The 14364-nt window shown below is 46.2% G+C and overlaps 1 protein-coding gene across 2 annotated transcripts in view; it reads right to left on the minus strand.

Moving 5' to 3' along the window:
* The window catches only part of CHN2 (chimerin 2), a 252628-nt gene that overhangs the window by 26831 nt on the left and 211433 nt on the right, over positions 1-14364 (minus strand). The window contains exon 7 of one of the 2 annotated variants that reach the window (XM_031940508.1): positions 57-107. The exons of the other annotated variant lie outside the window; for it this stretch is intronic. Coding sequence (XP_031796368.1) covers positions 57-107 — 51 coding nt within the window. The remainder of the gene's footprint in view (positions 1-56; positions 108-14364) is intronic. 2 annotated transcript variants of the gene reach the window in all.

A 14364-nucleotide genomic window follows, 5' to 3' on the forward strand; every position in this document is an offset into this window, starting at 1 on the left:
CAAAGGAAGCCCCGGGCCTCTTGGGAACATAGGAGCTGCCTCCTTCTGTCACTTACAATTAGCTGTGGGATCCTGGGCAAGGCAAGTCTTCGCGGCCCGTGTTCCTTCTGTAAAAGAAGTGGGTTCGATTACCTGATATCTAAGATCAACCCCAAGTCTCAGTGCTATGATCCTACACCAAGATCAGCTATTCAGGGCTAGGGCCAAATCACATCTCCCGATGGGTCCCGGCCTCACCACAGCACGGGGATAGCTCCTGCGAGTCTCCTGGGGCTAAGGAATCTGCCCTGTGCTCACTGCTTCTCCAGTCAGATGTTCTTTTCAATTCACCCTAAAGCCACTTGAAAAATGGAGGTGAAAATGGTTGAAACATCTCCTTGTAAAGAAAATACCCTGGGGAGTAATGGGAAGGGGATTGTGGGACCAAATAACACAGGCACTGGCTGAAAGACTGTTAAATAGCCGTCTTGTTATAGAATATTCCAACCCCTTCCTTGGGCTGGAGGCTGCTGGGAGCAGCAGTGGCTGGAGGCTCCACCTTCACAGTCAGAAGGAGTGGGGTGCAAATCTTGCCTCCCTTGGCCCCGTGTTCCTCGTCTGTCCCATGAGAATAAAGGCACGTCTTCCTCCAGAGTTGTGAGGATCAGATGAGATAAAAGGACTTTGAAAACCTCCAAGTTCTATGTCAATGTGACAGAGCAGAAAAGACATGGGAAACTAAGTGGGTCACAGACTTCAGAACAGGGATCAACTCAACTACAAAGTTCAGAGATAAACACTTGAAATCTAAGCTTGACGTCATTTATTTGATGTGTTGAAAGCACGATTCTGAGAAGGACCCATGAGCTTTATGGGACTGCTAAAAAAAAGGGTCCCGGACACACAGAAAAAGCAAAGAATCCTGATATAGAAAAAGAAGAGAGATAGATAGCTGGGGGAGTAGGAGGGCGGCTGGATGGATAGAGAGATGATCCATGGATAGATGGATGAATAGAGAAGTGGATGGATGGATAGACATAGAAATGGATGGAGAGATGATAGATATGATCACATCACTCCTCTGCTCAAAAACCTTTGATGATTCCTTTTGTAATGCTGAAGAAACTGAGGCAAGATAGAAATTAGAGAATATTTAAATAATGTATTTAAAAAGGAGAGATGTACTGGGACCAATGGATCCATGGTTTGGTCCCAGGGCTGAATGAGACTATTGTCTCCAAGAATCCAGCCAACAATGTGAGTTCTCTATGACATATATACTCGAGGCTCAGACACAAGGGGTAGACCGAGGCAGGGGCGGAGTCAAGGTGCTGAGAGTGGGAACAGCACTCTGACAGGGTGGGGTGAGCCACCGGAGATGGGGAGGGCATAATGGGGGGAGGCATCTTGATGAGACGGTATCTGACCTTCTGATAGCTTGGGATGGGGAGAGGCATTCTGATAGTCTAAAACATAAGATCTTTTATCCTTATCAAATATTCTGATGATTAAGAGGGAGGGGAGGTTTTACAGGATTGAGCAGAACAATTAGAAACCGAGGCAAGACAATTTAGGGAAACTGAGTTAGGATAATTAGGGAAACTGAGTCAGGATAATAAAAGAGAACTGTGGCACAACACTATTTCCTGCTGAATAAAGTCCAAAGGGCTCAGCCTGGCTGTCAAGGCTATTAATAATCGGGCTTCTTTAGTTCACATTACTTTTACTCTTCTTTCTGTGCTGGCTTTCTCTATCCCCAAAACACATCTCAGGCTTTAGTGCCTCTGCACCTTTGGTCTCCTCCATTCACATCCTGACCTCTCTACCCAGTAGAACTCTTCCCAACATTTCAGATCCAGTTCAGACCCCTTCCTCCTTCCAAGAAGCTTTTCTGGGCCCATCAGGTAGAAGGTTCCTTTGCTACCAGGATCACTACCAGCATGATCTCAATCAAGTCCCTCAACGCCTCAGCTTCCTTTTTTGCAAAAGGGAAGGATGGCAGGGCAGGCCTTCGGACATTATTTCCATCTTTAAAGGGTGAATGACCTCAAATCTGCCCTGCTGGGAAAGGACAAGAAACCAGCATCAGCAGAAAATAAAGTCACTCAAAAAGAAGAATGATACTTGCTTTGCCTATAATCTCTTAAAGTTTCCAAAGACCTTCCCCTACACGATCTCATCTGAAGCTCACAACAAACCTCTGCCACAGTTCCTAAAGGCAAATATTTATAGAGGAGGAGACAGAGCAATATAATTAAACAAATTAATTAAAAAATTAACTTGAGTGACAGAAGCCGTTTGTGAATCAGGGCTACTTCTCTCCAGTCCAGACACTATCCACTATTCCATGTTTCGAATTATTAAAATAATTTAATCGCCCCAAACTTTGGTCAAGAAGCTAGGGACTGTCTCCTCCCTCCCCCACTATCTGTTAAGTTCACTATCTGCACTTCCTAAATTTGGGGTGTCTTATTTATCCTTAGGTTGAAAGGTTAATCTGTACATCCCCCTTTCTTACCTCTTTTTAATAGAAGAGGGATGTTCCCCACTCCCAATTCCTAAAATCACATATGAATCTAGACAGTTGTCAATTTTCACAAACACTGAAGGAGAATAAAGGACCTTTTGCCCCCATTTTGCCACATTTGGCACCCAGGGAGCCCCCAAACCCAAGAGCCCAAGGTCTGTTTGCCAGCAGAGTTCTGGGAATTTTTAGGATATCAGATGTCAGAGGGAAAAAATGCAGAAGAAAAACAGAGCAGCACAAATTCTTTACAGAAAAATGCATGTCAGGGCATTTCTGAAATGAACTGTTTACAAAATAAACTTTAATTAGCCGGGGCTGTGATAATGAGCTCTGATTGACTGGAGTCAGCAGGCTTTTTCTGCTTGGATATTAGGGTGTGAGTCAGCCAGTAAATGGAGAGGTCTTGAGGGCCAAGAGGAGCAGCCCTGCAGAGCCAGGCACAGGCACAGGCAGCTGGGGGGGTACAGCTGGGGGGTGAGAGAGGGGTGAGCAAGGCCCTGGTTTGGGAAACAGCCTCATAGCTCTGGAGCTGGGAGAGACCTCAGAAGCCACCAGAGCCAACCCTCTCATTTACAGATGGAGAAACTGAGTCACAGAGAGATTAAACAAACACCAGGAGTGTTGGATGCAAGCTCAAACTCAGGCTGCCTCAAAAGTCACAGGATCCTAGATTTAGAGCTGACTGGAACCTAAGAGACCATGGATCCCAACTCCTTCACTTTAGGTGGAGGAGAACAGGCCCAGAGAAATCTAGGGTCCCACAGGAAATAGCTGGAGCAGGATTTGAATCAAGGTTTTTGGATCCAAATCCCAGCCCTCCGTCACTTTATCAAAGAGGAACAGCAGTGCACCTAAACTGCCAACACCCAAGGTCAGTGAAGAGCCATTTCTAGACCAATGATGTCTGCTCCCAATTTGATTCAATTCCCTCTGATGTTAGGGATCCTCATGGTGAGCCAGCTCTTTCTCCAAGCTCCTTGAGTCCCCTAGTCCGCTTCCAAGCTGATCCAGAGCAGAGGGGCCTTTGTCAGAGACGTCACAGCCCACCCAATTGCAGGGAGGATTGTCCTCCTGGGGACAGATGGCCACTCTCAATACAAGGCCTGAGAAAAAAGGGACCTCAAGGAGTCCCCTGAGACTTATTTCCCATCTCTTCGCTGGCAACCCTTTGATATTGGCCACATTCACATAAGGCAGGGGTGGGTGGTGGGCTTTACCAAGGCTTCCTGCTGGGAACAGACAGAGGGATGCTACTGAGGCTGATTTGTCTGAAAAGCTCAACCACTGTCAGCCTGGTTTGAGGCTGCAGCTGTTTCCACTTCAAGGGATGTGGCAGATCCCAGCTAGTTGAAAGGCTTCTGAGAACCCATTTGATGGAGCTGTTGGCCAAGCCGGCCCGATGCCTCGCCCAAAAGCTGCAACCCACTTTCTGGTTTCAATTTTTCTAAAACTTCAATGACAAACATGTATTCCTCTTACTCCCACTTCTCCCCAAAACTGGAAAAAAGAGAAACCAAACTCCTAACAAATACGCAGAATCAAGTAAGTGAAATTCGCATCCTGGCCGTGCCCCAAATGTGTCTCTGCCAAACCTCGAGTCCCTGCTCAGTCTGGCAGGAGGAGGGCAGCGGACTCTGGAGGGGCTTCTTGGAATCCTGACCGCACCTCTTCTCGGTCTTTACAAGCTGTTATCCCATTAGGATTCAGGTTTTTAAATACAATTTTAAAACTGCCACCAACCTAGGATGTATTTCTGAGCCCTTTAGTCAGTGAGATTTCACCCGGTCCCATCCCAAATGACTATTTTCTTTTCTTTGTACAGTTTCCCTTGGGCTGTGTGAATCCTGTAGTTTCTCCTACAATAAAATGTGAGTTCCTTAAGGGCAGGAACTGATCTGTCTTTGCCATTGTACCCCTAGTACCTAGTCTGGCACATAGTAGGTACTCCTATATAGTAGGTGCTTGTTGAATTGGGGATTGAAATTCTGAAGTCTGCGTCCTTGCATGTCAGGGTGATAACTCGTCTGCCGTGGGGATGGCGGCTAACCATGTCTCATGTGCTTGAGACCGCCTGACATCCTACTCTGGGGAAGAAACCCAACACGGGAGGAAGCCCCCCAAGGTACGGACGTCCAATTGCAGGACGTCCAATTGTAGTGCGAGAGACACTCCATCAGCACCCGGGCTAGTTAAGAGGGAAATCTAGCTTCCCACTGGCTTTAATGCTACTGTGTTTAAAAATACTCCTCGGGCCCATACCTTGAGCAGCTCAATAACGTGCAGTGGGGAGCCGTGGGGAGGACAGACTTGTTTGGGAGGGTCCTCAAAGCCCAAAAGATGTTTTGAGCGATGTTAGAAATGCAGGTTAAGATAATAACCACCAGCATCTCGATGGCTTACAAAGGCCGGGCAATCGGAGCCTAACTAAGTTTGCAAAATGCTGTCACGTTGACTTTTGGACAGATTTTAGTTATAGCAATGAAGGGGGATGACCGAGGTGACCGCAAGTTTCAACTTTCTCTCTTGTGACCGCTTCTTGAACTCTAAGGACACTGTGGCCCAAGGTCACTGCTGAGCAGCAAATGCAGCATTGACGAGAGGGAGCCGTTGGGAGACTCCAAACCCCAAAACCATAGTTTGGGAGAAGCAACTTTAGGGTTCCTCTGGGCAGATCTCGGGGGCACAAGCTTGGAGCTGGAAGCACTCCTCTTCCCGAGTTCAAATCCAGCCCTAGATACTTCCTAGTTGTGTGACTCTGGACAAGTCACTTCACCTTGTTTCCCTCAGTTTCCTTGTCTGGCAAGTGAATCCCAAATGGGGTAGAAGAAAGGCAGACACAGCTGAAAGCGACTGAACAACAACAACAAAAAAAAACCCAACCTCATTTTGCTTTATCTCCCCATCCTAGCATTTTCGCTGGCCAGTCCCCATGTCTAGAATTCTCTTCTTCCTTCTTTATCTCCATCTTGGGCTTAGCACACATGTAGTAAGTACTTTATAAATGTCTATTGGTTGATTGATTCTGGTTTCCCTCAAGTCCCAGCTAAAATCTTACTTATAAGAAGACTTTCCTGGGCAGCTGGGTAGTGCAGTGGATAGAGCACCAGTCCTGAAGTTAGGAGGACTGAGTTCAAATCTGGCCTCAGACACTTAATACTTCCTAGCTACATGACTCAGGGCAAGTCACTTAACCCCAATTGCCTCAGCAAAGAAAAAAGACTTTCTTGGTAGCCTAATCTGTTGATTTTCTCTAATTTATCCTGTCTATACCTTTTTTACACTTTGTTTATTTTATATTCTCTCTCCCAATCAATGCTAGACTATAACCTCTTTGAAAGTTCAGATTGATCTTTTTCCTTTCTTTGAATCTCAGTTTAGTACAGTACCTGGAACACCATAGGTACTTAATAAATGCTCGTCTGACTTAACTTATTTCCAGGCCTCCAAAAGTATAAAAAAGATTCTCATTCCCTCCACCTCGCTCTCTTTCTCCGAACTCAAGACCAAACATTCCCAGGGCCTTCAACTGATCCTCACACATGGCATAAACTTGAGATCCTTGAATCACTCTCCTCTGAATGTTCTTAACTTAATACCATCCTTCCTAAACTGGGCATTGAGGGTACCCAAACTGAATGAGGATGCCCAGGACATAACAGGATCCTTTCCACGTGACTTAAGCAGGGCAGAAGGCAGCAGGGACAGCCACCTCCCCAGCTCTGTGACACGGCTAGCCTCCGTCCCCACGGCAGACGAGTTATCACCATGACACGCAAGGGCGAAGAGTTAAGAAATCCAGCCCCAGCGGGGGTAGATGGGTGGCTCCTCCCTCCATCTCATGGCGTCCAGAATAGTCCCGGGGTGTGGGTACACCTCCACCCACGGGGAGGAATTCCTCTGAGCTACAGCAGCATTCTCCGAGCTGCCAAGCACTCCCTCTTGCCCACCAAGAAATGCACACAAATAAAAGGCACAGGAAATGAAAGATTTTTTTCAAAGAGAGCTTCCCAGAAGAGCCGACATTCTGCTCATAGATGAATCAGACCCATCTCCTTTTCTTCTTCTGTCTGAGATTTTCAAATCAATACTAAACAGCATATTTTTGTCCTGACTGATGTAGCAACAACGGGAAGCTCAATAGTCTGAGTCCTCTCTGGTATCTGCGGGACAGACCTCCCCGGCTTAGAATGTCGACCAAGAACTCTCAGCTGTTCGGCAATCTTAGGGGAGAGGGCCCCAGCTCAATATAGATGCTGTTAATAAGGCCTGGGCTTAATCATGTGCCTTTTACAGTCTCTATGGAGAGGAGCTAACGTCTCTTCCAAGGGACCCCAAAATGACAACTGCATTTTAAAATAGCAGCTACGATGTTAAATGGCTCCATAGATTCCTTCCCTAAGTTAAGAGACCTGAAGATATTAAAGTAAAAGACTTTTGTTTGAGCAATAATAATAATAATAATTATCATAATACCTGAATTTATATTAAGCTTTAACATGTGTAAGGTGCTTTACTTGTAACAGGAGACAGAAGTTTATGCTGGCTAGAATTTGGGACAAAAGCAGGGCTTTTTGGTGGTTATTATTGACTGATAACAGAAGGGAGCAGGTGCACCAGGAGGATGGCGGAGAGTAACCTTGTCTGAAGCACTTCCATTTTTATTCTGGGCATGTCAATAAAGTGAGACTAGGCTCAAGATGGGCTCCAAAGGCTTAGGATGCACGTTGCTTCTATGTTTTTCCCTCCTGGGGGTGGGTAGAATCTCCTAAATGGAAGCCCACGTTAGGGTTAAATAGCAGTTGTGATTTTCTAACCGTGTGTCCAATAACTATCTGGGACTGTGGCATCTGAATCAATACCGGGCAGAGGTAAATAAAAGAACAAATAATCTGAGTTTGGAAGTCATCTGCCTGGCTTCTGTTAGCTGCGCTCATTGCCTTAGCCAGGAATGAAAGGAGTTGCCGGCCTGGTTCCTTGTTGAGGAGAGTCTTTGTAGTTATTGTACCTTGGATGTGAGAGCCAAGAACCCAGCAGACATCTTTGAAGAACTGAAGAAAAGCGGAAAGAGGCGTCTTGCTGTTCAGTCATTCCTAGTCACGTCTGACTCCCCGTGACCCCATTCTGGGTTTTCTTGGCAAAGATCCTGGAGTGGTTCGCCATTTCCTTCTCCAGCTCATTTTACAGATGAGGGAACTGAGGCAAGTAGGGTAAAGTCATAGTTCAAAGGGCCATTGATTTAGATCGAAGGGAACATAAAAGTCATTTAGTCCAACCTTCTTGATACAGATGAGAAAATGGAATTAATTACCTTGGTAAAAGAAGGTTGATTACCTTGACGGGGGGTCCCTCCAAGTTTAAACTTAAGTCCCCTGATGCTAAATCCTCTGTTCTTCAATGAGGTGACCCAAGGCAATTCCAATAGACTCGTGAGGGAAAGTGCCATCTGCATCCAGAGAGAGAACTACAGAGACTGAATGTGAATCAAAGCTTAGTATTTTCCCATTTTTGTTGCTGTTTGTTGGCTTTTTTTCTTTCTCAAGTTTTTTTTTCCCCTTTTGATCTGATTTTTCCTCTGCAGCATGACAAATATGGAAATATGTCTAGAAAAACATTGCACATTTTTAACCTATATCTGATCACTTGTCTTGGGGTAGAGAGGAAGAAAATTTAGAACACGAGATTTTGCAAAGGTGGATGTTGAAAATTCTCTTTGCATGAATTTGGAAAAAATAAAATTCTGTTTAAAAAAAAAAAACAAAACCCTTATGTTCTTTCTACAATGCTCCAGTGGTTTCTCATCAATGGTGATACCCAGCACTGACAACGTAACTGTAAGAGTACAAAATAAAAAACCCTAAGGGTGTTCTCCAAGGAGCTATAGATGCTGAAGATGGACACATCCTGGTCAGAATGGAAATCCTCATTCACTTTCTCCATCACCCCCTCCTACCCTTCTTCCAATCCTGGTCAGAATGGAAATCCTCATTCATTTTCTCCACTACCCCTCCCATCTTTCCTCCAATGTCTTTACCTCCTTGGAATCTCTAAAGGACGTCACAGAGCTGCTATGCCCAGGAAAAAATGGACCCAGCAGAGAGAAAATGCCCAGCAAGCAGCTGGAGAGGAGCAGCCTTATGACATTGTATCAAATGATGCCGTATGATAAGTCCATGATGCCCGCAGCTCTGTAGTGGAGGGGCCCGAGTTACTGGGCCCCAGAACTCACTCTGGACACAGACTCCCTAATGTTCGCCCTGCGTGTGTTCCTGAACGAGTGTTTCTGGCATACGTGCCCGGCCCAAAGGGGGTTGATTTGTTTTTCTTTAATATGGTGTTTAGGATGAAAACCATTTAATTTGACCATTCAAGTTCCCTCAACGAAGTATCATGATTTTAATTTCAGTGTCCACAACAAAGGCTGATCTCTTTAATGCTATGGTTGCAGTGCGGTTTACACAGTATTAAAAATGAGTATCAGCTGGGGCGGCGGAAGGGGTGGATGGGAGAAGGTTGCTTTACCAACAGGGATTACAAAGGAAATAGTGGATGAAGGAACCATCACTGAACAGAAGATGGTTAGTCCCGTGGATAAGGACGAAGGTGAGTGAGGGACACTCTGTGGGGATCCTTGGGAGTAGTGTTGGTGGGGGAGCTTAGGTGTGGATACAGCGAGAGCCATACAGGATGGGCAGGAGGGAGAGTCCGCGGTCCCTGCGTTGGCGAGGTCATAGACCTGTTGGAATATCTGAGCTAAGAATAGATACCAAAGAGAAACAAAGAGAGAAAACTGGCCATTTTCCTGATAACGGCTTCTAAGGTCTCCGAAGCACGATAGGGACATCACGGGGCCTCTTCCTCTCCCTATCCAGACCCTGGCGTCCCATCCTTGGGCCATCTTGGTGAGGGGAGGAGCGACCAGAGTTAGTTCATCCCCAGACCCAGCACTGTAGGGATGAGCTCTCTGTGGGCAGGCTGAGCCTGTGATGTCTTTTCTCTGAACAAGCCGACGTGCCCATGGCTGTGTGCCAGAGGCACTCCATCCCTGGTAGTCATGGCGGCTCGGACTTCCAGGACAGCTCCGGCAGGAGGGAGCCTGACTATTCTCCAGGAACAGCTGGGCTAAGTCCAGCCAGACTCAGAACTCCTCGGTCAGAAATCCCCAGCAGTCCCTTTGTTGTGTCTAAGATTAGGCTCGGCCTCCTCAGCCTGATATCAAACCCTCCACAGTCTGGCTCCAACCTCCACTCCCAGAATTATTCCATCTTATTCCTCTCAACAAACTCCTCTCTTCGGCCAGAGTGACTTCCCCAAGTGTTCCTCCAGCAGTGCCTTCAAAAGATCAGGGAATGCTGGGGCTGGGGAGGAGCTGGGGGCCGTCTCCCCCAACACCTTCACTTTAGAGAGGACAATGAGACTCAGAGAGGCTGCGATGGAGGCAAGGTCTGGCAGCTAGAGCCAGGGCCAAGGCTAGAAGGAGAGCTCTCACACTCCAGAGGGAGGGGGCATTCTCCCCCGCTTGGGCTGCCTCTTCCCCTCTCTAAGAATCCCAACCTTCCTTCGAGGTGAGTTCCACTCAGCTCCTTTCCTTGGAAAACCTTCTCTGATCATCCTTCCCCAGCCTCCCCCTCCAGCTGTGGTTCTTTCTCTTTGAATAACCTTTCATCGACTAATGTGGATCCAAGTCAAATCCCACTCATCAGGCAGAGGGGTTTTTTCTTTGTATCTGTGTCCCAGCTTAGCACATCCTCCACACACAGCAGGCGCTTAATCAATGCTCCTAGAGTTGAGTTTGCTTGTGAGATACTAAATTTGGGAGCTACAGAAATGCCACAGGTCATATACTGACATACGTTATATTCCTAATGAGAATGTAAGTGCCCTGAGAAGAATCAAGGCTTCACTTTTCCTCTTAGTATCCTCAGTGCCCAGCACAGAATAGCTGCTTAATGAAGGCTGCTGAGACTAATTGTATGATTTAACATATAACCTGGATCAGATTGCCCACCATGTCAGGGAAGGTGGAGGGGAGAGAAAGAGGAATAGAATTTTCAATCCAAAATTTAAAAATTTTGTTTTGATTGAGGGAAAGCAGAATTAGATAGATCGATGGATAGAAAGATAGACAATGAGATAGACAAATGATTAATTGGTCATTGCTAGATGGAGGACATCTGGAACCCAGAGGTAATATTTCAAGCTAAAATGCTGATCAAACCCCATATGTTCATAGTATGTTCCAGGACTTGTATGATGCACACCCATTACGTGTCTGTTTTTAAAATAAGGAATTGTGCTGGATTGGGCATTGGGAGCTTCTCTGCTGCTCTTTGCTTTTTTATGTGCCTCGATTTTCGAGGGTCAGCCCAGCTTCTGGGCAATCCTCCCACCGCACCATTCTCTCAGGGGGTCCTCAGGTGAAAATCCAGTTTCAGATCAAGTTCAGGTTTCCTGAATCCTCCCACCGTGAGCCCAGGCTCTCTAAGCATCCAGAACCTCAGGTTCTTCATCTCAAAAACAGACAGTCCTGATTCCTGCAACGACTCCCTCACAGGAAAGTTTGTGGGGTTCAAATGAACTGTTCTATATTAAAATGCCTCCCCAGCCCTAAAGCCCTAGAGAAATAGTAGCTTTTATTATCATAATTAGGCATGTGGATTTTTTTTTAAAGCAATGTCTAGTCTTATGGAAAAATGTTGACATTTGAGCTCGGTAAAATGACTGGCTAAATTTATAAATGTTGAAAAAAAGGAGGACTTCTCTGACCCACTAGAACTTAAAAATAGACTCAGCCACTTGCTTAGGACGATCAGGTTAAAAAACCCTGGAAACTCTTCAGCCCTCCCCAAAGGGTGTGTGGTGGCGCCGGCTTTGGGACCATCCTGGAGGCACAAGTGTGGCTTTGTTTGCTCTCTGTGTCCCCTGATTGGTCAGCTCCTTCCAGGACAGTGTCCAGGCTGGCCACAGTTCTTCCTCTGCTCCCCTCCCAGATCCCTTCTGAATTTTCTGGGCCTCTCTCCCCCTTATCCTCCCCTCCCTCCCTTTCCTACTTCCTTTTGTTCCTTGTCTTCTCTTCTTAGAAGGAAAGCTCCATGAAAGCAAGGACTCCATTCTTTTTTGCTTGTCTTTGTACCTTCATCTTTTAGCACAGTGCCTGGCAAACAGCAAGCACTTAATAAAAGCTTATTTGCCTTGATTTGATTGAGGACATCCTGGTAAATGAGAAGCAAAATTATGCTGTTGAAATCATGGGATCTTGGTCAATATTTCACAACTCTAGGACTGCAAGAGATCTTAAGGTTGTTTAGTATAGTCCTATCATTTTACAGATGAGGAAACTGAGACCCGGGGAGATGCAATGATTTCATCAATGGCTAGATTTAGGGCTTCAATGGCCATTTAATCCCATTTCCTCTTTTCATAGATGAGGCAGCAGAGAGCAACTGAGGCCAGAGTTGGGGATCTGAACTTTGCCAATTATCAATTTCATTTTTTTTTCATTGAAACATGACTTTTCTGAGGGGCCAAGGTGACTTTGGGAGTCAGGGAGTACACAAGAGGAAGAATTAATTAATTAAAATATTAATTAATTAGTCACTCATTATATATAAAGAACAGCACAAAAATAGTGATGACATGGCCGCTGACCTCATGGAGATTATAATCTAGAAAAGGGGATGGAACATATAAATATGCAATAAAAAAACCACAAGTCCCCAGAAACTATTGGGTAAAACAGAACAGGATAAAAGTATAATAAAATATTTTGTGACATCACACAATAAAAGCACAAAGTATTATGTGAAAGTGGAAGAAAGGAAGATTTTTTTGCTGTTGCAATTGGAAGGGTCAGAGGTGACTTGCTGAGAGTCGTGAAAGACAGACTTGTGAACATTAGAGGGAAGATGAAGGAGGGAGGAAAATACTCTCAAATATGTTTCCATGCATAAAAAATGGTGAGAACAGGGAATGAGGACAAAGGATGTGTACAATGCATGATGGGGAATTCCGTCTGGTGTTGTATAGCTTTCGGGCAGCATGGTGGAGGTGGGGCACAGGTAAGTGAGGTAACAGAGCTTACAAATTGGAGGCAGATGGATCTGAATTCAAATCCTGCTTCAGACACTCACTAGTGGGTGAGTCACTTAACCTCCATCTCCCTCAGTTTCCTCATCAGTAAAATGAGATAAGAATACCTACCCCTTAGGGTTATTGTGAGGACTCAATGATTATACATGCCTAGGGCTTTGTAAACCCCCAGGTGTTATATAAATGGTGGCTGTCATTATTATGGAAGCAAGTGGTAGGAGCTAAGGTTGGACACGTAAAGAGCCCTGGATTGCGGAACTGAGGATTGGGGACCACATTAGTGGGCAACGCAGAATCAGTTTTATATGAGAAAATGTACATAAGGAAGACCTGTTGGGCAGGGTCCGAATGAGGAGGAAAGAGGCGGCGGGAAGACTGCTTCAGGTTCTTGCAGGAGTCCAGGCAAGTTTTAAGGAAGGGCTGTTCCAGAGTAGCAGCAGCAGAAAGGAGGACGATCAGCAAGACTTGGCAACTGATGGGCAGTTGGGAACAAAGAGATGGGAAGAATGGCAGATGATACCATGACTTCCAGCCTGTGTACAAAAGTAAATGGTGGGTCCAGCGACAGAAATGAAAAGAAGCGATCAGCTTGAAGGGAAGGATGCAGATTGTTGAAAGCAGTTTCTTTCAGACAAGATTTTGGCTCTGGAAGTCTTTTCTCCTGGTTACTAGAAGTTCAGGCTCATACTTTTGGGTACTGGGGAAAAGGAAAAGTCTCATTAGGCTTGTAGGCTTTTAGAGGTCACCTTTTCAATGCCTCCAGTGTTCAGGAATAGAAACTGAGGTTCCAGGGAGTGACCTGTCCACAGTTCCTCAGCAGAGATAAGTTAGACCCAGATCTTTGCATCTAAGTCCAGGGCTCTTTCTTCTACCTTGTATCATCATATGTGATGTGATACCTAAGGAGCCTCCTTCCTGGAAGCACAATCTGACTATAGCCTGGCCCCTCCGGACTGCAGGCCCCACAAGGACTCAAGGCCAGCCCCAGGGCTCCACTGGCCAGACACTCCTCGGGACTATAAGAAATGGGTTACCCTTTGCTGATCTCCTTAGGGATACATGTTGCCAGGGTGTAGACATGGTCTGGAAAAAGCAGACTTTCTGGGGGGAAGGGAGCCTGGGGAAGTGTTGCGCTTGGTCCGCTGGGACCTTGGACTCTATCCTGCTGTGCTTTTTTTCAGTAGGCAAAGAGAAACAGAGGAAAGTAGAGAAGTGGGGAGGGAAGTGTGAGGGAAGGCAGTAAAAACAGCCAGTCTGTGGTTCTGAAACCATAGGGGAGGAACACAGAACCCGATCTTACGTCGGTTGATAGAAGACTCCCCATACCTGGAGTCCCTGGGCAAAAAATTTGGAGACAAACATGCTCGAAAATGTGAGGTCACAGGCCTTTCAGAAGCATCAGAAGGGGATTCTACCCCAAGGACCAGATTCCTGGCAGGAGGGCTGGTTTGGGAAGAGAATACCACGGGATACGTGATCAGGCCCAAACCCCCCTGCGGGAGAACAAGGAGCCATTCTTTCCTGCTTTCAGTGACACAATTCAAACAGCAGAAGCCCTTTGAGGAGATGCTGGGCAGGCCTGCCATGAAATCCAGTGACACCAGGAGCTCTCCCCAGACAGACTGACAGCTATGCCTTGTGAGCACAGAGCTGCCCGGCCAGCCACTCGTGCTACTCTGCCAGGCCCTGGAGGATCTGAGGTCAAAGCTCTAGGGCTAGAAGCAGTCTCAGGCCCGCGGGATCTAACCCGTATCGGGCAGATTTGGAAACTG

This window comes from Sarcophilus harrisii, chromosome 5 (genome assembly GCF_902635505.1).
Source record: "Sarcophilus harrisii chromosome 5, mSarHar1.11, whole genome shotgun sequence".
Lineage (NCBI taxonomy): Eukaryota > Metazoa > Chordata > Mammalia > Dasyuromorphia > Dasyuridae > Sarcophilus > Sarcophilus harrisii.